The sequence below is a fragment of the Alligator sinensis genome, unplaced genomic scaffold (genome assembly GCF_000455745.1).
Source record: "Alligator sinensis unplaced genomic scaffold, ASM45574v1 scaffold134_1, whole genome shotgun sequence".
Classification (NCBI taxonomy): Eukaryota; Metazoa; Chordata; order Crocodylia; family Alligatoridae; genus Alligator; species Alligator sinensis.
Genome location: NW_005841920.1, coordinates 507,729 through 529,805, shown reverse-complemented (window position 1 = coordinate 529,805; position 22,077 = coordinate 507,729). Strand labels below are relative to the sequence as shown.

Here is a 22,077-nt window from a genome sequence, read left to right as displayed (position 1 = left end):
GGAGCACTAAATATTGACTGGTACAGTACACTACAGTTTGGAGAAAAAGGTGATGTGCTTAAATGGTACATTGGATATTAGGGGTTTTTTTTAATTTAATTACTACAAACCTCCTGTTATACTTTTCAGCAGTTGATCTTCCAAAAATATGAATAAAACAATAAGCACACAGATAAATATAAAATTAGGAAAGTGGTTTGTATAATTACATGTAAAATCTTGAGAAATCTTATTAAACTGGTTTCATTACATGTTTGTCACTGCAGGCTAATATGGATCTAGCAGATTCTACCCTACTATACAAGTAAAGAAAAAATGTTAGAAGCTCTACACCGATGGTTCTCAATCTTTTTAGACTCAAGGCACCCCAGAGAAAATGCCAGCTCTTAGCTTTCACTTGTTTTGTGAGTGCAGAAAAATAACAGAGCAATTCTTCTGTTTTAAAGAACTCAGACCACAGGTCAGACTGTTTTGGACACACTGAATTCTTATTTGAAATCTCTGGGTTTATCTTGTGACTCACATATTTGCACACTTAAAAGTGCTAAGAGTGTGCAGCATCTCATGGTACCCTGGCTGAGAAGCACTGCTCTTTGCATGTGCTTCTTCTTGAGTTTCTTTTCCCTCAATGTCAGCAGTTGTAGATGTTTAGTGTGGTAGCTGGTTGTGTTAGACAGGGGGGTGTTGGAAAAGAGATAGGGCAGGTAAAAGTGGTGATGCAAAGATGATTACCCTTGGGAGGCAGACTTAAAGCTGTGGTGTGTAGTATCTGGTGTACTGTAGCTGTGGTGGTGGAAAGAGGTTGCTGCAGGCAAAAGTATGTACAATTAAATACGTACTTACAAAATCAAGGTGGCTTAACCTTTATTTCCATACTTTTGTATCACATATTTTGTTTGCATATGAACCCTACTTTATCCACAAGTTTTTGTGGCTTTTTATTTTTAAAATAAGCAGAGGTGAGGAAGGGAGATAACCTGAAACACCTAATACATTCCATATATGTAAACTGAATACAGGTACTTACTGGCTTGCAGCTAGTGGTTTCCTAGCCTTGTAATAGGGCATATGGTTGCTCTGGCCTCAGCCTGCCCACACAGCTATGGTTGTAGTGGCCACAGTTTCAGACCCAGTCCTCTTTGTTGTATGATATATATATATATATATATATATTTTTTTTTTTTTAAGTAACACTTAGCTTCCATAATAAGAAATGGCAGCATGAATTAATTTAAGCTAACTAAGAGGGCCCAACAGGAAAGGCTTGTTCTAAAAATATATGAGATAAGCAAGCAGGTAAGGAGAAGAATGTGAAAAAATAAGATGTTTTATATATGAAAAAAAATCCTAGCATTTTTTAAAAATGCATATCTCTATCTGGGGTAAGATTTTAAATCGTGCGCGGCCGCACAGTAACGCAGCCGCACAGTAACGCAGCTTAGAGAGAACCTTGATCCTGGGCTCCTCATGCACCAGTCAATCAGCTGACTGCTGCTACTAGCTTCAGGGGTGCACTGAAATCAAGGCCTCTGGTTAACCCCCAGGCTCAGAGTAGCAGTCAGCTGATTGGGGCTCCCTATGCAAAGATTTGCTTTATGAACATATGAAATGCGAAAGAGCACAGCCTCATTCTCCAAAATGCAGAAGATTCTTGGTATTCCTTTATTACATAACATTTTGCATGTTTCACCCCCATCACTTGTGAGCAAGAAGAAAGAATGGATTAAATTCTATTATCATCTGACTAAGTGGTTCAGAATTCAAGGGAACCATACTATAAAACAGTAATGAAGTGCTTTACAGCTTAAGCATCCTAACCCTGTTTAAGATGTACACAAAGAATGGCTGAAATCATTTTCTGGCTCAGAGTATAGTAAGTAATGAGATGTCAGCAAGTAATGAGATGTCAACAAGTAAAATACAAATCGTGCAATAAAATGCAATCTGTGAACAGATAAGTTGTCATTTTCAGGCTTCACAGTTAACAACTGCAACTGAGGGACTCTTGTAGCATAGATAATAGCTCATGAAGGCAGACAGTAGACTTTTATGAAGTAAATATATTTAATTGTGAGGCAAATATAAAGCAGTTGTAAACCATAAGGGATAGACAAAATAAAGTGCTTAACATAATATAGTATGCATTTTGATCACCCATTATATAAACTGCTTATCACAGCCCTGCTTTTAACTAATACATTCATGTTGCTATAGTTTTAGAAATGATTAACAAACTTATTTATGGCTTGTTCACAGAAAAAAAGGTCAATCTTAAGTTTGTGCACTTATCAGACGTTCTGAACATTTAACAAACACTTAAATGATTCTTTTCCTGAGAAGTACATATTTAAAAAATACAGGATTTTCTGGTGTAGTTCATGGTTTTAGTAGTAGAACCTAGGGGTGCAGAAAGAGATACAGAAATGCACATAAACACAGACTTCACCCAACAGCAATGCAGAAGACAAAGGCTTGAGGTAATTAGTAGAAACAAACTTAGGTGTAAGGAAAATATCACATCCAAGTCAAAGCATTAATCCATTAACTCCATTTTGGAATAGACAATATCACATACAGATTTTAATTCATCCATCTTTTGGTTCTGAAGGAAGGGATTTGTGCGTTTTGAAAGGTTTATTTATACACATATCTTCTCTTCCTTTAAACGACTGTTCTTTTTATTTCAAATGTCTTCATTTCCATCAAGAAGAGAGTTTCATTTAAAAAAAATCCTTTTGACTTCTTGATAAATCCTGGCCACAGTTTCAAGGGAAGAAGGCATGCAAAGTGTGTATGAATTTGATAAGGTGAAAACATCTCACTTAAAACTAAATTATAGGATTATAATGCAAAATAAAAGTTAACGGGTACAAACATGTAATTGGGCACTAGCTTCCAAATAACTGATTTTTATAAAAGTTTTCATGCTATCTGTACCAGGTCCAGTGGTGGCCACAAATGAAGATTTCATTTAACAAATTAACAGCTTTGTAACAATGTTAATTGGGGAAGTTCTTTAGAATATCTGCTAAATGACAGCCTTCAAAAGTAGAATGTTACATGTAATTACCTTGGCAAATATTAAGAATATCACTCTTTGAAAACATCATTATATCTATAAATTAATGCCTTCACTGCAAAATGTCTTTCACCTTAGTAAAGCTGTTTATTACTGTGGATCATGAAAGGAAAAAAATATTTTATTAATACAAATTGCACATGCCCCAATTCTTCAACTTAAAAAAATATTTCCAGTTGTCATGCTATGTAGAAACCTTGCAGAAACAAATATACTGCCAGAGACATGGCCAAGAAATAAGTGGCAACAACGTCATAATTCTATTTGTGCCATTCAGTAATTCATAGCTTTCTGTTCATTATGGACAATGTCAAAGTGACTGTTGGCTATTTCTCCAAGTAGATCACTTCGTAGCTAATGCTAGCTGACTTCATACTGTTTTGCAGAGAAGGCTAGATGAAAAGTGTGTTCTGGTAGGCTAAAGTGGATCTGGCTTGTAATTAAATAGTTTAATGGTGAATAGCTCCCTGTATGTGTCCTCTATTAAACAAAGTATTCTCCTCCTCATATGTGTCCTCCAATAAAGTATGATGAGTTTCATATTCATGATGTGGCAGTGAAGATTCTTTTATGGTAGCAGATATCAATTGATTCCAGGAGATATTAATATTTTTAAAAGCATGCAAAAGAAAAATGCCTATGATTATAGTAAAAAATCCACTGAGGGTCCCAATGATATCACCGAGGTTCATGCTATTCCATTCTTGGAACAAGATGATGGAGCATGTCACAACTATCATGGTGAAAAACACATAATAAATCGGTGTCACTAAAGATGTATTAAACACATCCAGTGCTTTGTTGAGATAATTGATCTGAATGCTGACTGACAGCACCAACGTCCCCACCAAAATATAAACCAGTGGATGTAGGTAAACTGGCTTCTGCTCCAGCATCTCTTTAATGGCAATGCCCAGGCCTTTGATGGATGAAACAGAGAAGGCACCAATCACGGAACAAATTGAGATGTAGACCAGGATATTCGTCTGACCTATCCTCGGAGCCACAACAAAAATCAACACTAGGGAGATGACCATTAGAACAGCAGCAAATGCAATAAACACTGGAAAAAGGGAGGGAGGAAAAAGTGAAAAACATCTATTTTATGTTTAAAACATTTTGATGCAATAAGGCATGAAAAGTTTCACATGTAATTACAAATATGCTTTTCCCCTTATTTTGTAAAAAAAGGCAGCCAGTAAGTTACCAATCTTGCAAAAACATTTTTAAAACATGAAGGTGGTCCCGTCATTTCCCCAAAGGTCATTTCCTTTCATTAGCTAGGCCAAGGGCCTTCCCTTCCCTGGACCAAGTTCACAGCATTTTAGTAAAACAAATCAGGACTGAACTTTTCACTTACTCATTCTGGGCCATCCTTACTTCCACAGTATAATCTCTCAAATTTGCTAATCCTCTCCCTCACAGTTGCAGTTCTCTCTCTCTCTCTCTCTCTCTCTCTCTCTCTCTCTCTCTCTCTCTCTCTCTCTCTCTCTCTCTCTCTCTCTCTCTCTCTCTCTCTCTCTCTCTCTCTCTCTCTCTCTCTCTCTCTCTCTCTCTCTCTCTCTCTCTCTCTCTCTCTCTCTCTCTCTCTCTCTCTCTCTCTCTCTCTCTCTCTCTCTCTCTCTCTCTCTCTCTCTCTCTCTCTCTCTCTCTCTCTCTCTCTCTCTCTCTCTCTCTCTCTCTCTCTCTCTCTCTCTCTCTCTCTCTCTCTCTCTCTCTCTCTCTCTCTCTCTCTCTCTCTCTCTCTCTCTCTCTCTCTCTCTCTCTCTCTCTCTCTCTCTCTCTCTCTCTCTCTCTCTCTCTCTCTCTCTCTCTCTCTCTCTCTCTCTCTCTCTCTCTCTCTCTCTCTCTCTCTCTCTCTCTCTCTCTCTCTCTCTCTCTCTCTCTCTCTCTCTCTCTCTCTCTCTCTCTCTCTCTCTCTCTCTCTCTCTCTCTCTCTCTCTCTCTCTCTCTCTCTCTCTCTCTCTCTCTTTGATGGTGAATAGTTCCCCATACATGTCCCTGAAAGAACCAGGTATTCTGCCAAAGTTGCTATTCTCCAAAAGCCTGTCAACTAGTCAGTCAGGAATGAATGAGTCCTTTGGAGGTCTATACATTTTATGCAATTAGACAGTACAAGAGTAGATTTGCATTTATTAGCTACCATATATGAGGGTTTCTTTGTTTTTTTAAATCTATACCAGGGGTTGGCAACCTACAACCCATGAGTCAGATCCATCCCAGAGAACCTTTGGCTCCAGCGTATGGACATGGGACTTTGGCTGTGGGTGTTTGCCCCTTGCCACTGTGGGGAGAAAAGCTGGGTGAGAGCAAGTCATAGTGCCCACCCATTTTCCCCTGACCTGAGGTGGGTCATTCCAGCCTGCAGCTGGAAAAGGTTGTTAAATTATAGTAGTTTAGACCAATTGTATGCAATCTCAAATACAATTTTTAAGATGTATTGCATCATTCTTGCTTACTGGAAAATGCCCAAAACATACAAATGAAACATTAAAAGTAAGTTTGCTGATATTTGGTAGAAAAGAACTGAGGTCTTTTTTCTGCGGGTCCTAAAGGAACATTGCTATACATAAGCTTCACAGTATGATCCATTCTACAGCACCTCATGGGGCATTTTGAAGATTTAACCATTAAATATTTCTATAGCACTTTTAGTGGGTACTCATTATAAATTAAAGATGATCATCTCAACTCAGACAGCTCTCTGCTTCAGGCATACTCCTCCCAATCTGCAGACTGGAAACACCAGACCAGATTGAACCTTAATGTTGGCATAGGATGCATCAACGTATACACAGATTTCTCTCTGTGCACATATATAAAGAGAGTGTTTTAGTAAGTCTTGTTTGCTAACACTGATGGCCTGAATTTTAACTTCAAGGAATGTTACAGTAAGAAGATGCCAGAGAAATACTGAACTTGACTTTCCACTGCAGGAAAACTAAACGGGGAGTGTTTTGACATGAGACGCTACCATGCAGTGGTTACTGCACATGTATTTAGTATTTGTATAATCAAGTACTAAATAAAGGTGCAGTAACCAGAATTACTGCACAGTAGTGCTGGTGAATGCCTTAAATGATGCTACCATGCAGTAACCTAATAATACTGTGCAGTAGTGTATTAGCAGTGTTAGTGCTGTGACATGCTACTGGGTAGTATTATTCAGTTACTGTGCAGTCAGTGTCTTGTGCAGACGTGCCCAGGGGGTGGTAGAATGCAGCTCAATAAAACCCTCCAATACTTGTTAACACCTGTGAAAGCAAAGATACTTAGAAACCCTCTACACAACATTTTTAATTAAATAGGGTTGGTTTAAGTAGCAGACCTGAATCCTGTAGTTTTATTTCCATTTCTGCTAATGAAGTGACCTCCTCCTCTTCAGGTGCGTGAATAACCATCACTGTTGATCCCAAAATACTTAAAATGCAACCCAACTTTCCATGAACATTCAGCTTCTCATTTAAAAAATAAGATGATAGTATTGCACTGGATAAAGAAAATACAAGGAACAGATTTAGGTGCACTTTACATAACAGTGAAATACTTTTGTTTAAAATGACAGTTCAGAAGGTACTTTGGATTGGGGATAAGGAATAAATCAAATGTAAAGAAGAAACAGTCTAACCAGAAACTTTTTTTGCAAAATATTTTCCCCCTTAATTTTATGAAGATCAGACAGAAAATGGGGCAAGATTTAGCACTTTTCATCAAGTCCTGTCTCTTTCCTTCACATTCCCCACCATAACTCTGAAGAGTCAGGAAAAGCAATATTTGTTCCAGTCACTTCTTTTTAAAGCTCTATGAAGTCCAGAGGCAAGTGCTACTGGTACAGAAGCCCTAGAAAAAGAGTCGTAAAATATGTGGTCCCAGACTGAGAAAGACTGTCTTGGCTAGAGCCAATGGAAGAAAAGAAATCTAAAGTTGCAGGATAAAATTCCCCTGTACCTTATAATTTCAGACTGGAGCAAGATCATGTTCATGTGTGATCCAAGCAAGAGCAAAGCATATATCACCTGCCAGTTTTTAAAATATACCTTTGTTTTGGTAGTATACTTAAAGCACATTAACATCTGGGGAACATAGCACAGTGGTTCTCAAACCTCTGATAGATTGTGCACCACCAATTTAAAACAATATAACCTTTAGTACCACGAGAAAATTTTTCAGTTCAACCTTAAGTACCACCAGCATTTTTTTTAAATATAAACTAATTATAATAAATCTGTTAATGTACATCACTGACAGGCTGTCTGCGTACCACTGGTGGTACGTGTATCACAGATTGGGAACTATTGCCCTAGAAAAATACTACTGCTTTAAAAAAAATGATCTCTGCTCTCTTAGAAGGCAGGTTAGAGATTTTCTGGCACTCAAATACAATAGTGCTAAGTGCAATATCTAAATACATCTCCATCTAGAAGTGCTTTATCCACTGCTGAAATGCATGCCTAGTAATATTTTCTATCTGACTGAAATTATATAACCCAATTGAAATGGCCGGGGGATTTTTTTTAGAGAAACAGTTTGACAATTTCAATATTTAAAATCTGGCCAAGTTGTAGAAGCAAACACTCCTCCTCTTATCCTTCTTGAAGTGCCCTGGGTGAATACACTCAATGCTTATGCAACTGCATAGAATTTAAATCTCACTGCTCCTCCTTCTTCAGTCAGTACAGTGGCTCCCCACACCCTAGTAAGAAATTGTACAGCACTAACTTGAAATGGATATAGCACAACCTAATGAATTACTTTCTGTATTGCCCAAGTAGTCTGTTGGGGCATTTATACATGTACCCTATGTTTGCTCTGATGTGTTCTAATTAACTAATCAAGTCTGCTGGAGCATGCTAATTAACTCTTTAATTAGAGAGCAACTTTAATTAAAAGTACGCCCTCCCATTCAAGGGATGACTCAGCCTGGCTCCTTACCTGCTTGATTTCACAAGGATCAGCATGGCTGCAGGCTACAATTTCATAAAAATAATTAGTGATGCAGCTGTGTAATAGCATGATTAGATGAAGTGCAGCAGTAGAGCATTATCATAACATACGTACAAGGAAGTGAATGGTAGCGCTTCTATTAAATGTAAAGTTACTGCAGGCAGATTGAGAGATGCATGGCTTGATAGAAGTAAAAAATAAGGAAACTGGTATCTTAGACGCTAGGGCCAAAAGGGATCATTAGATGATGTAGTCCGACCTTCTGCAGCTGCTGGCTTAAGTATATTTTTAAAAATTACTCAGAGTTTAAGTGCCAAAAGGACCATTAGATCATTTATCATGGCCACCTATATATCATGTGCTATTAAATCAAAAACCATTACATATTATCTAGTTGAACCAAATAAGTTGTTTTGCTAAAGCATATCACACTAAGGTACCTAAGAGTTAGGTGGCATAGAATCTGGCCTCTAGTTTCTTATTAAGCAGGGTGCCTAGGCCTAGAATAATTTTTATGACCCTTTTTTTTTGCATTCTGTCTGATTTTCAGCCTCTCTCAAGAATGCATGTGGCATTCCTGTACTGGTCTCACAATGGCAATGTAAAGCAGCTGTGCTCAACCGCTGGCCTGCTGAGCTGTATCATCCAGTCTGAAGGGCTCTCCACAGGTTTGGAAACTTGGCATCAGGGAGCAGTGACAATTAATGCTTCCACTGCTCCCCTACCACCAAGTTTCCAAGGCCCCTAGGCCAGATGACATGGCCCCGTGTACCGGCTTGATCTGGAAAGTATGGGGCATATGCTGACCCCATGCTGGATTGGGCCCATTGACCGATTCTGTGCATCAGATCCAGATCATGAACTGACCCCTCACTACTCATTTGACCCCTACCCCAGAAAGGTTAGGTACTACTGAGGTAGAAGTATTAAAACAAAAAAAATTAAAAAATTAACCCTTTCTACCAAAGACACTGGGGCCTATGGACTTCTGTATCCACTGTGACTCCTTATATCCTTCCATCAGTCTTTGTCCGTAGGAAACCTTACATTACACCCAGTTAATTTTAATGGAGTGTATCATATTAATCATGTTTTCATATCCAACACGTTTCATATCTAACTGTGTAGAACCCTGCATCACCCTTGAAAGGATCTCAAGCACCCCAGAGTGCCAAGGCACCTTGGTAAAGAAGCACTGGTAGAGAAACCTTGCTAACCCAGAACCACCACTGAGAAACAAGCCTTATACACCCAATCCTTTTCCATCTGCATCCAAGCCCAGCTAATAGGTAGAGAGTAGACAGTTTATAGGGAGCCCAAACAAGTACCCCAATGCTGTGCTTAGGCTTTTGAGAAGCAAGCTTGCATATTTAAGTTCAAATTTCAAGCGACTTAAGCACACTAGGACCTAAATACATGGACCATAACTCCCATTGATTTTAAATGAGACTTAGTCTTCAGAGGGCTTAAGTTGCTTTTAAAAATAGGACTCGGGTGGCCTTGACAATTTAAGTCCCCATATATTTGTACTTTTGTACAGTGTGTAGTGTGTTGGGGCCCTAATTGGGGCCCCTGGGCACCAGAGGCAGAAGTGAAATAAAAGGAGTATCTATATGGTAATAAGAAAAGCTCAGGCATAAGAACTAGGCTTAACTAAGAAGCTGTTTACTATACAACACAATCTTCTCAAACAGGGATATGTAACAGATAGTACTATATAGCATGTGCTGTGGTGTTTAAGTCTAAAAATCTTTAACGATAAACTGTCATAATTGCAATCAGTATGGCCTGTGGGCCAAGGATAGACTGGATTAGGTATTTGCTAAGTACTTCCGAGTTATTTATTTCTTCATATGGCAAAGGCAAATATTCTTTAAGAAGTGCTCATATTTCCAAGAGAAGCATTTAAAACATGGTAATAAGGAGCTCCATTTCCTTTTCTCAAAGCTGACTAGAAAAGAAGCTTTAACAACATTTGGTTGTAATATAAAAGAATTTCACTATTAAAAGAAAGTGTTTTAAAAAATACATATTGACATGACATACTAGTGCATTTTTTAAAAAGGAGTTCATTACTGTTTGTTAACAAGTAGAGGGAACATTCATTTTTGAAACACTAGGAGACAACAAAACAAAAAACTTATCACCAATGTGCTCATCAGCATGATTAATACCATCAATGTGCACTGATTTTGGAAGTACTTATGAGACTGCTGGAAAAACAGTTGGAACATATAAAAATATTTTGCAACAGAATTGCTTGCAATACCCCCAAATAAATTCATTTTTTAAGAAAGGGAGGCAAAGAAATTCAGGTGTACCAAATTTTGATATCTTAAGTATTACTGGTAAGAGGCAACTTTCTTACGTACAATAAAACATAGAATTTTTTGCATACAGTAAATGGTTAACTTTTCAATGTGTATTTCCAATTCATACTAACCTTATAAGAACACTCAAAGCACCCAGTGGGGTAATTAAGGTTGCAGGTGCAAAGGCATATGCAGCGAAGTTTGCAGCTTCTCCTATTCCCACTAAAAAAACAGAATATTTGTAGAAAAATAGAAAGCGTGGTTATAATTATTAAGTGATAGACACTACAAGTAAAAGAATTTCTTATTACTTAAACTACTACTCATATGGTGAATTTAAAGTTACATTTACTATTCTTAGAATTACCAAGAACTACTTCTGGATAACCAAAATAAAGACAGTATAAAAAGTTAAACATACACAGGAAAAGACCGTTTTCAAAGTATTGCATAGGTATATTAATATGTAACAGTAATGGTAGCAGTGGAGAGAACTGTTCATGGTATATCCATCATTTTTTGCAAACAAACAATTAAATAGAAGCAGTATTAAGGAGTTTTGAAAACCACATCGTACTCCAACAGTACTACTTAAACAAACATATAAACACTTACCTTCTTAGCCATCAAAGCACTGCTTTGTATTCCCAGATATCTACCCCACTGCTATTAAAAAAAGAAGGAACTTTAATGAGCTACTAACAAAAACCCTTCATTTACTAAAGCTGTGGAAAAATTGGAAATCAAATGAAGTACTTCATATAGATTAGGAATCCTGACATGCACCAGCATTAAATTTGGCACAAAGGCTTTGCCAAGAAGTATCCTTACTTAATTTTCTCTCCTGAAGAAAATGTAAATTAAAAATGTAAATAACCTTTTCAAAAACTGCATTTTGATTTATTTACATGTAGCTTGAGTAAGAGAGATCAGATTCACCCTCTTCCCCTTCTCCAAAGCTTACTTGAAAGCAATCCTGCCCACCAGAGCCATTCCTTCAAGTAAGAATATCCACCTTGCCCTTGGGGGGAAAAAAAAAGCAGGCTAATATTAGAAGAAAAGAATTGTTGAAGGAATCTAAAAAGACACTTAGACATTAACAGTTGCAACTGAAGTTTCAAATTCTGTAGAGTATAGCATTTATTTAATTTAAACACGCATATGCAACATTGATGTCACATGGAGGTTAGACATATCACCAAATTTTGATTAACTCATGGAAATGGCACGGTTTAATACTATCGTTAAATGGGCTGCATCTTGAATGGGATTTTTTTCAGTATATACATGGCAGACCAGTTCCAAGTACAAATGAGACCAGATTGGGATTATCCATTTGCTAAAAAGGAAAGTATGTGCAGAGGCAGGTATATGTATACCAAACTGCAGCCTGAATATGCTATGTAAAATATTTTAAAAGACAAAGTACAGCTAACTAAACTTTTAAAAGCAAAATACAAACATTATACTGGAAAACTTGTTTTCTTTAAATTCGATCATCATCCGAAATAGTACATTTCAGTATTTTACGCAGAACATCATACATAAGAATTCAAAAGTCTACAAAAGATTTAAGCTGCTCTAACTCTACAAAATTTAGGATGGTATTTTCAGAAGTATTTCATGTTGATATAACTGTGCTCCTAACTTCAATAGGAGTCAAGTTAGGAAAACTCTGAGTACTTTTCAAAGAAATGTCATCCCCATAATAGTGATGTTCTTTGGACCATAGTTTGTTTTTTTTTAAGCTAGGTTTTTACCAGTATTCATTCCTCAAGCCTCTTCACAGTGATTTCATGATAGTAGTTAATTTTACAAAAACTATTTGTTACTTCTCAAACCTCATTCCCCACTTCCAAAAATTGGGTATGCGTTTAAACTACTTTTATAACTTATTACAGTCTCCAAATCTTTCCCCTCTCATACAGAAAGGGACATATAATGAAAATCTTTTGGTGCCAGATAAAAAGTTATTTGATGTAATCATGGTAGGCATTTTACAAATACTTGTGACATAGCACATAGTCTCATTTCCACCTTTCCAAGAGATTTTCAAATCTAGTAGCCTCTGCAAAATAATAGTTACGCTTCTAACAAGGCATTAATAATTCAGACATTTCTGATCACTGTAAAGCATATTTTTAAATGTATAATTAACGGCTTGATCTGACTTGTTAGTAATGAAAAAGGTTGATTTTTTTCTCCTGAGCCTTCCTGTCAGCCCCTCCTCTATGCTGTGCTTAACTTACTATACCTAGTTTACTATAATCAAATACCTTCCTTTCAAATGCAAGAAGAAAGTCCTGAATTTGAAAGCTTGTCTAACTTTATCCAAACTGCATAGCTGGTCCAATAAAAGATATCATCCTAAGACATTATTGCCTCTCACAACTGATCAATCATCATGACTACAACATCACTCTCACACTACCGTTTTTGTTTTTCCCGTCAAAGATGAGCAAGTATTTCTTACCAGCTCTGGTGATTCCTTTGTCAGCCAATCGCAAAAGGGCCTTCTTTTTTAGTATAAAGCTGGAACCAACAAAAATACTGGAACCTATTGCCAAAATCACACCTACAAAGAGCCTAGATTTGGCCTCTGCAGATGTGGAAATACTCAGGTTTGTTTCATCGGAGTGTCTATTTGGGTAGGTGAAGAAAGAAGCCTGAGACACTGACACGTTGATGACCTTGCACCATGCTTGAAAAAAGTCGTGACAAACCAAAGAAAGCACAGCACCTGGGAAAAGAAGAAATAGAAAAGGTATTGGCAAAGGGCATGGCAAACAAACTCATGGCAAACGCAGTACCACAGGGGTGCCATTTCATTTTCTCTCCTCAAACCTCAAGGATTCTACAACATGCCTTTACAGAGAAATGTGTCATTTCACACCATGCTAAATCCTACAACATGCCACAGTCCATTTATCCCACAGAGTAGAAACAGAATTTTAAAATCCTCAGTTCAGCTTCTTCTACTCTCACAGCTCTTCCTCAAATGCCAGTCACTCCAGGTCTTCTCAGTAAAGTCTCTCTACCTAGGAGTTTTTCACCAGGGAAGGGTACAATACTTTTTCACAACGTATCCCCCGCTCTTAGGAAAACCAATGAGCCACTCAGGTTCTGGCTCCTCAGCTTGAACAAGTAGCAGATAAGCTGCTGGTACCCTCACTTTCCATTCCATAAATATAGGCCATAATTTCTGATAAAACTGATGACAACTGTAAGGAATTGCTAAGTAAGACTGCCACTTCAACTTGAAATCATCTTATTGCTCTCAGATCGCATTGTATTAGTGGATGTTTATTAAGGAGGATGTTAAACAGCATGAAGTAGAGTTATTCTATTCTTCTGAATACCAAATGCACATTAATATGCATTAAAGCCCTCCTAGAGTCCCTTGTCTCGGGCAACTCATGCAGTCAGGCTCTATTCCTGACCATACACACAGCCTGGGCAGCCCGGCTCTTCTCCCCCTAGCCATGCACACAGCATAGGCAACACAGAGCCCTCCCTGGCTTCAAGAGCTGGAAGAGAGAGGGGGAAGTCCAGAACTCAGAGCCCACATCCCCTTTTCCCTGACACAGCAGCAGGATCTGCTACTGGGCCACATGCAACCTCTGGGCCACCAGCTGGACAGCTCGGGTTCAGGCAAGAAAATTTATCAAGTCATTTAAGGGCCTAATTTACCTAAGTGAGAGAAAATAAAAAATGAGAGCATCACAAATAAGATAAGGAAATTTGGAAGGGGGAAAATATTCCATGATCTTATAGGTTGCAAACAAAAACTCAAAACACATACAAAAATGTTACAGTTCACAGGTATACTTGTTTGCTTAAAACTGCAACGTAAAATACTTATTCCATACATTAAAGTGATAGTTTGTATATCAAGTTTAAAAAAAAAAAGAAAAAAAAAGGATTTCAGAGTCATTGTGCAACCCACAGATCATATACCATGGCCTCATGAATCCTCTGGGATCTGCAGACCACAGTTTGGGACCCACTGACACAGACAATGGATAGCTAGCTATATGCCACAGTTTATTGTAATTTGTGCAACACAGTTATACTGCTATAAACAGTACATCTGTAAATGGGTATGTATTCAGATTAGTTCCAAGGGCTAACTAAATTATAAAACAATGCACAATCAAAATGGATGCTCTTCAGTTTGAATTATAAGGTGATACTGGCAAGCAGTTGAGAGGTAAGGAAAGCCAAAAGGATCTTTAGTAGAGCTTGTGGGTGATGAGTCAGTAAGAGTGGCATTTCCCATCAGTAAAGGAAAACATTGCCTCAGGAACAAAAATATTACAACTGATAGAGTCAAAGTAGAAAGCTTTAAAAACTATTATAAGAACAACGAGGCCAGGGGAATAAAAAAGGAATGAGTAAAGTGCTGCTGAAGAACTGGGTCATTTAAGAAAAGAGCTTTCTATAATATTTGTCATTTAATAATACATAAGTATCTGTGGAATGAAGACTTTTGATAGCTAAACAAATTATTTCTATTGCACCGGAGCCAATGGCCCCACGCCCCACTGACCCAAGGGCTGCAGGAGCAGCTCCTAAAACACTAAGCTAGGAGACTCCCCAGCTGTGCTGGAGTCGAGTCTCCCCACCTGTGCCTCGCACCACCGCAGCCTCCCGTCTCCGTAACAACCTCCAGCTTTTCGCTGCCATTTAATACAAGTGCGGAGTCGCACCAACGCGCCCGGGGCTTGAACGGGAGCGGCAATCAGCTGTTGTAAATGGATCTGGGCTCATCCACCCACTTCAACATGACACTGACAGAGAGAAAGAGTGCGGCAAGCGCTGGCGCGGAGCAGCAGCACCCGGGTGCAGCCGTGCGGGAGATGTGGGGCTGCTCTCTCCGCCCGGCCCGGGCTGCCCCGTGCAAGGCAGAGGGCTCCGCCCTTGCCCACGGGCCAGTCCAGCTCTTCCCCGCGCGGGAGCCCACCTCGATGGCAGGGCGCCCGGGCCGGCACCACCACGAGCTCCCCCATAGCTCCTACCGCGGAGCCCACCGGGCACACCTGCCCCGCCGCCCGCTCCCACCCCGTGGCAGCAGCCAATCCCGGCTCGCTCCGCCCGTTGTGACGTAACAATGCCTGGCTGTGGAACAGGGGGCAAAGGGGTGGGTTCCAGGCCGGTTGCTCGCACTGCGCGCGGCCCTTGAGGCGCTGGGCGCTGCTCCAAGAAGCCATGCTCTTGAGGGGGAGCCGGAGCCCATCGCCTCTGCGCTGCAGGGGGCTCATCCAAACCCTGAGGCCCCCCCACCCTTCCTCTCTCTCACACACACCCTCCCCCTGTGCCAGCGAGGCGCAGAGCCCAGGCCTTAAGCACCCAGGTGGGATAGGCTCCCCCAGCAAAGCACAGACTCGTGTCTGGGCCTCTTGCGGGCTCAGATCAAAGGTAGTCCTATGCTTGCTTGGCAGGGGAAGCACTGTGACCACAGAGACGGTCTTCCTAGTCGCTCCCGGGGAAGACCGCTCTCCTGGCACAGGGATAGCACCTGCCAAGGTAATGTATAGTAAACCTCCCACTTAGCTGCTGGAGTGGGAAGGGCTTGGCTTTATGTCCACTGTGTGGAAAGGGGAGACTCCTCCCTTACTTGCTCCTGGGTCATAGGGCTGAAGGCAAGTGAAAGTCGGGGGCATCCAAACCCCAAGCCTCCGGGCTTGGGCAAGCAGGATGCTTGCCAAAGGATTTGGAAACATCTGAAGCCCCAGTTGGGGGTGGAGGATGTTTGCTGGTAGTAGGGCCAATTATGGTTCTGGGCTGACACGGATTTGGAATTTGTTTTAGTGAATTTGGCTTGGAATATGGAAAATGTAATAAAAAAAAAATCTGGGTTTGGGATCACCCCCTCAGGGAATGTTTGGGGCTGAGCTGGCATCAGACCCCAAAATGTGCATGTGGCTGCTTAGGAACTGGAGTCCTGCTGTGGACTCCAGTGAGAACACAAGGGCGGGCCTCAGTTGCCTTCCCTCGTGTCTTAGGGGTACAAGCCTGGCCCCACTGGAATCAGTTCACTTGAAAGGGGCTAGGATTTCACACCAGGGCTTGATGCTCGTAGTTTCATGGTGGGTGACCTTTTTAAGGAACAGAAACAGGCAAATCTTAAGGATCCCAAACTTCAGACTGGAAATCACAGGCTTGCACTTTGATTTTTAAATGTCTTATAAGTCAGGATGGACCTTCAAGCCTCACAAGGGGTGTGCAGGAGACTGAGGGCACAGGAGGACTACCAGCTAGAGGGGCACTGCATAAACTTGCATGACAGGTCTTGGTGGGGATGAATATGGGGAAGAGGTTATACAGGTTCTATAAGTATACCACAAAAAGGTTCCATAAGTATACCACAAAAAGAAATTCCACACATACACAACTAGCATGGAGGAGTGATGGCTGCATTAACTGTAGTTTGTGGGTACACGGAAGATGCGCTGCAGCCCTGTGTCTTGGCCTCCTGGTTAGGGTGCAAAGACCTTGATTACTCAGGCTGTATTTCAAGAAATGTCACCTAGGAATTTTCAGAACACTTCCATGAGCAAGGTGCAGCTTCCTGCAAAATTCACCCTACTTTATCTGGCTATATGCAATCATATGTAAATTTTTTCACCTTCATTACCCAATAGTTTAAAGACAGAAACCTATATTTTGTTTTTCTTGTTTGAAATTGATGATGGTAAAATATAACAAATTTGTGTCGTGACATAATACAAATCCAGTGCTCTGATCTTTCTTACTTATGTAGATGCAATTGTATGATATAGCAACCCCATCTTATTCAGACTCATAAGTGACTAACCACAGTCTCTCAAAGCTGAGGATTATGTTGCAAATTTTAATCATGCCCATAAACAGTTCCTAACTACAAAAGCTGTACCATTTAGTAATATTAAATTTAAGTCTTCAACACATAATTTGAAATACCTGGATAGAAACTCATACATGAGCCTGGTTATAACGTAGGCTCCATATAAAGTATCTTTTTGTTCAAAAGATACTGTAGTATCTATCTGGATAATTATTGTAGTGTTTTGTGAAAAAAGTGGGCACTTCAGTAATTTCCCATGCAAACCACAGGAAGGGGTCATGTGGGCTATATTCAGTGTGTGAGAACTGTAGTAGAAGCCAGGTTGGAAGCCATCTACTTAAAAAGGCAAAAAGAGAAACTGTCCTTTGAAGAGAGTCTGATGATTCAAATCATTACAGGGACTGTGTAGGTAATATCCAGAAGAGAAAAAAAGATACAAAGAAGTTAAAGCAAGGAAGAAATAAAGTTGAGCAAGAAAAAGCAGCTATTTAAAGCAATACAACCATGTAAAGTAAGGTTTCCTGTCAACAGTTTTTATTACATACATGGTCATCTGTGAAGGAGTTTGAGACTAGTCAGGAAGAGAGGTTCTACTTAAGAGTAATTTACAAACCAAGACAGCTCTAGTTGTGGTAATATATTTACAGCTTTTACTTTCTTTTTCATATCCTAGTGATAAAGTATTTAGCAGAATTCACAGATTTCATTGGAATCTGACAGGCTATGCCATGAATGCTTCTGCTATGGCTTCAAACTTGTGATCTCTTAGGTGGGTAGCCGTGAGCCTTAGCATCTGCACCCATGCCATCCCAACTCCTCACAGCTTTTGCTGAAACAATACAATAAAATGAACAATAACACATATATAAATATTATTTATGAGCAATAACATATATCTGAACAATAACATATATTTCATAGAAATTAGGGCTGGAAGGGACTTCGGAAGATCATCGCATCCAGCCCCCTGCCCGAGGGGCAGGAAGTCAGCTGGAGTCATAGGATCCCAGCAAGATAAGCTTCCAAATTTCTCTTGAAGGTGTTCAATGTAGGTGCTTGAACCACCTCTGATGGCAGGCTATTCCAGACCTCAGGGGCTCAGACAGTGAAGAAATTCTTCCTTATGTCCAGCCTGAAACGGTCTTGGAGGAGTTTATAACTGTTCCACCTTGTCGTTCCTTGGGGCGCTCTGGTGAACAATCGTTCCCCCAGATCCTGGTGAACACCCCTTATAGGTGGCCATCAGATCTCACCTGAGCCTGTGCTTTTCCAGGCTAAAGAGTGCCATAGCTCTCAGCCTGTTGTTGTAAGGTCTGTTGTCCTGACCTCTGATCATGTGCATGGCTCTTCTCTGGACTCTCTATCTTGTGGTCAATCATGACCCCCAAGTCCTTTTCATCCATAGTGCTAACCAGTGTAGCACTGCTGAGCCTACAAGGATGCTGCAGGTTTTTCCTCCCAAGGTGGAGAACCTTGCATTTTTCAGTGTTAAACACCATCAGGTTCTCATCCGCCCATTTCCTGAGCCTGTCAGCCTGGATCACCCTCCTGTCCTCAGGTGTGGATGCTTCACCCCAGAGTTTGGTATCATCAGCGAACTTGGCCTGTCTGCTTCTGACTCCAATGTCCACATCATTAATGAAGATGTTGAACAATATAGATACAAGGACAGAACCTTGGGGGACCCCACTGGTCACAGGGCACCATGACAATTGACTTCCATCAACCACCACCCTCTGGGTCCGACCACGGAGCTAATTCACCAGCCATCAGATTGTGGTGGACCTGAGGCCACAGTTGGCCAGTTTTGCCAAGAGGTGATCATGGGATACCAGATTGAAGGCTTTTTTTTAAGTCAAGTTATATGACATCAATCTCCTCTCCCTTGTCCAGGTGATAAGTCACCTGGTCGTAAAAGGAAATAAGATTGGTCAAGCAAGACCTAGCCACAACAAACCCATGCTGGCTATCCTTCAGGATGTTGCTGTCGGCCATTAAGAATGGCCTCTTTAATAATCTTTTCTGAGACCTTCCCCAGGATAGAGATCAGGCTGATGGGCCTGTAGTTTTCTGGATCCACTTTCCTCCCTTTCTTGAAGATAGGCACCACATTGGCCTTCTTCCAGTCTTCAGGCACTTCACCAGAGCGCTAGGAGTTCTTGAAGATTCATGCCAGGGGCTGGGCTATGATGCTAGCCAGCTCCTTGAGTACCAGCTCTTTGAGTATTATATACTTATATATATAATAAAACATATAATTTAGCATTTCTGCTGAAAACATACAATAGGATTGCACATTCTACCAGTTTAAATGCAATTAAATCTGGTGTTTTGGGTAGATGTGATATCTTTTATTAGACCAAATAAATAGTTGGAGAAATTGTTCTTTGCAAGCGGTTGGGCACAAACACCCTTCTTCAGACATAGAGAGAGTCTGCTGTTCTTTTGTGTTCTTCTGGATGGAATAGAAGCCAATATGCAAAATACAGGTGTGAAAAAGTAACGTGGGGCCCCTGCAGGACACGTTTGATAATGTGGTGGTAGCACCAGGCAACAAAGCTAATCTCTTTAGCAGATTCTTTTCTTCCATTTTTCTGAGCAGGGACAGGGAGGGACTGGATGTATTCAAATCAGCAGGTCCCGACGATCTCCACCCCAGGGTGCTGAGGGAATTGGCAGAGGTCATTGCGGGATACCTGGCACAGCTTTACGAACACTTGTGGTGCTCTGGCGAGGTGCCAGAGGACTGGAAAAGGGGCAATGTGGTCCCCATTTTCAAAAGTGGGAGGAAAAAGGACCCAGGAAATTATAGACCTGTTAGTCTTACCTCGGTCCTGGGGAAGCTCTTTGAGAAAATTATCCAGGAGCACATCTGCAAGGGACCAGCAGGGGAGATTATGCTTAGAGGCAATCAACATGGGTTCATTAGAGGCAGGTCCTGTCAGACCAACCTGGTTGCCTTCTATGACCAGGTCACAAAAGCCTTGGACGCAGGTGTTGCGGTGGACGTAGTCTTTCTGGACTTTAGGAAGGCCTTCGACACTGTCTCTCTGCCCCATCCTCATTAAAAAAATTAGGCGACTGTGGTGTTGATGCCTACACAGTCTGATGGGTTGCAAATTGGCTGGAGGTACGCATCCAGAGAGTGGTGGTGGATGGGTCATTTTTGACTTGGAGGGACGTGGGCAGTGGGGTTCCCCAGGGGTCGGTCCTCGAGCTCCCAGTGTTCAATATCTTCATCAGCGACTTGGACGAGGGGGTGAAAAGCACCTTGTTCAAGTTCGCAGATGACACTAAGATGTGGGGGGATGTGGGCATGCTAGAAGGGAGGAACAGGTGACAACTAGATCTGGACAGTTTACAGAGATGGGCAGATGAGAATAGGATGGGTTTCAATATGGACAAGTGCAAGGTACTGCACCTGGGGAGGAAGAACCAGCAGCATACCTACAGACTGGGGAACGCCCTTCTTTTCAGCACAGAGGCAGAGAAGGATCTTGGAATCACTATTGATTCCAAGATGAACATGGGTCGTCAATGTGGGGATGCAGTCAGGAAGGCTCACCACACCTTGTCATGCATCCGTAGATGCATCATGAGCGGGTCCAAGGAGGTGATCCTCCCCCTCTATGTGACATTGGTCAGGTCACAGTTGGAGTACTGCATCCAGTTCTGGGAGCCGCACTTCAGGAGGGATGTGGATAGCATCGAGAGGGTCCAGTGGAGGGCCACTTGCATGATCAGGGGGCTACAGGGTAGGTCCTATGAGGAGAGACTACAGGACCTGAATCTGTTCAGCCTACACAAAAGAAGGCTGAGAGGGGATCTGGTGGCTGCCTACTAACTTGCCAGCAGGCAATGGAAGAGTTCCTGTTCCCCCGAGCACTACCGGGAGTTACAAGGAATAATGTCCAAAAGCTGATTGGAGTAGATTCAGGCTAGACATCAGGAAGCAGTACTTCACAGTCAGGGTGGCTAGGAGCTGGAACCAGCTTCCTAGGGAAGTGGTGCTTGACCCTACCCTGGGGATCTTCAAAAGCAGGCTAGACAATCCCCTAGGCGGGGTCGTTTGACCCCAGCATCCTTTCCTGCCCATGGCCAGGGGTTGGACTTGATGACCTGCTTAGGTCCCTTCCGACCCTACCAACCAACCAACCAACTATGAAAATGCAAATGCATGGCAGTGAGGATCATAGGAAATGGGAGACAATAGGTGTGAGACAGGTGTAAGGGGGGGAACTGGGGAATGTTGACCTGGTGACAGAATGTAGCTGGTTAAAATGTAGAGAGGTTACCTGGGGTTATTGGATGGTAGGCAGGTTATAATGTGCCATAAATCCAATGTCTATATTTAGTTTGTGATTTTTTCTATCCAGTTTATTTATTAAGTGATGAGCGCTTGCCTCCCAGCTCCATCCCCCTCACCCCTGCCATCATGGTGGCGCTCCACTGCACCACCACCACCACCTCCTGTCCGTAACACTCTTGGAGCACTCTGATTTGTTGTTTCAGTAACCAATCAGAGTGTTCCAAGAGCATTACAGACAGACAGACGGACTAAGCCCTTTATTATATTAGAAAGTTCATAGGCTCCTCTATGAAAGGTGTTTTGTAGATTCCCTTTGAGGATTAGAACTGAGAGACTGGAGAGAGAATGAGCACCTCCCCCCACGCTGCCCAGACCCTGTCCCGACCGCCTGGCCTAAGCACTCAGCACCTCAGTGCTGCCCCGGGTGGGACAGGGCGTCTGCCTGCCTGGGCAGCTCCCTCCAGGGGCCAGCCGGGCTGGAGGGTGAAGCGTGGGAGCACGGGGTGGGGGCAGTAGAGCACAGACAGCCTCCCTGCCTGTGTTCTTCTGGCTCTGCCCTAGTGCCTGCCGTAGTGCTGGGACTTGTGGCTGCATAGGAGAGCCCAGA

General features: G+C 41.5%; 1 protein-coding gene across 2 annotated transcripts; it reads right to left on the bottom strand.

Annotated features, from left to right (window-relative positions):
* Positions 1–2,080: 2,080 nt before the first annotated feature.
* Positions 2,081–15,378, bottom strand: NIPAL1 (NIPA like domain containing 1). Of its 2 annotated transcripts, none has more exons than XM_006019002.2 (6): positions 14,961–15,378; positions 12,809–13,075; positions 11,300–11,356; positions 10,467–10,557; positions 6,408–6,568; positions 2,081–4,142 (listed from the first exon to the last, which is right to left on the bottom strand). In XM_006019002.2, the coding sequence occupies exons 1-6, from the start codon at positions 15,019–15,021 to the stop codon at positions 3,529–3,531; spliced, it is 1,251 nt and encodes a 416-aa protein (XP_006019064.1). In that variant the 5' UTR covers positions 15,022–15,378; the 3' UTR covers positions 2,081–3,528. The 2 variants fall into 2 exon arrangements, with proteins under 2 accessions (XP_006019064.1, XP_025054117.1); XM_025198332.1 differs by having other exon boundaries at positions 15,299–15,373.
* Positions 15,379–22,077: the final 6,699 nt, after the last annotated feature.

What these genes read in the sequence shown, in the direction of transcription:
- NIPAL1 (XM_006019002.2), bottom strand. Translation starts at nt 15,021, where the DNA reads ATGGCAGCGAAAAGCTGGAGGTTGTTACGGAGACGGGAGGCTGCGGTG. An exon ending in CAAAGGAATCACCAGAGCTG is followed by an intron (nt 11,357 to 12,808) that starts GTAAGAAATACT and finishes TTTCCCCCCAAG; the next exon opens with GGCAAGGTGGATATTCTTAC. An exon ending in AATAAAACTACAGGATTCAG is followed by an intron (nt 4,143 to 6,407) that starts GTCTGCTACTTA and finishes CCCTTTTTCCAG; the next exon opens with TGTTTATTGCATTTGCTGCT.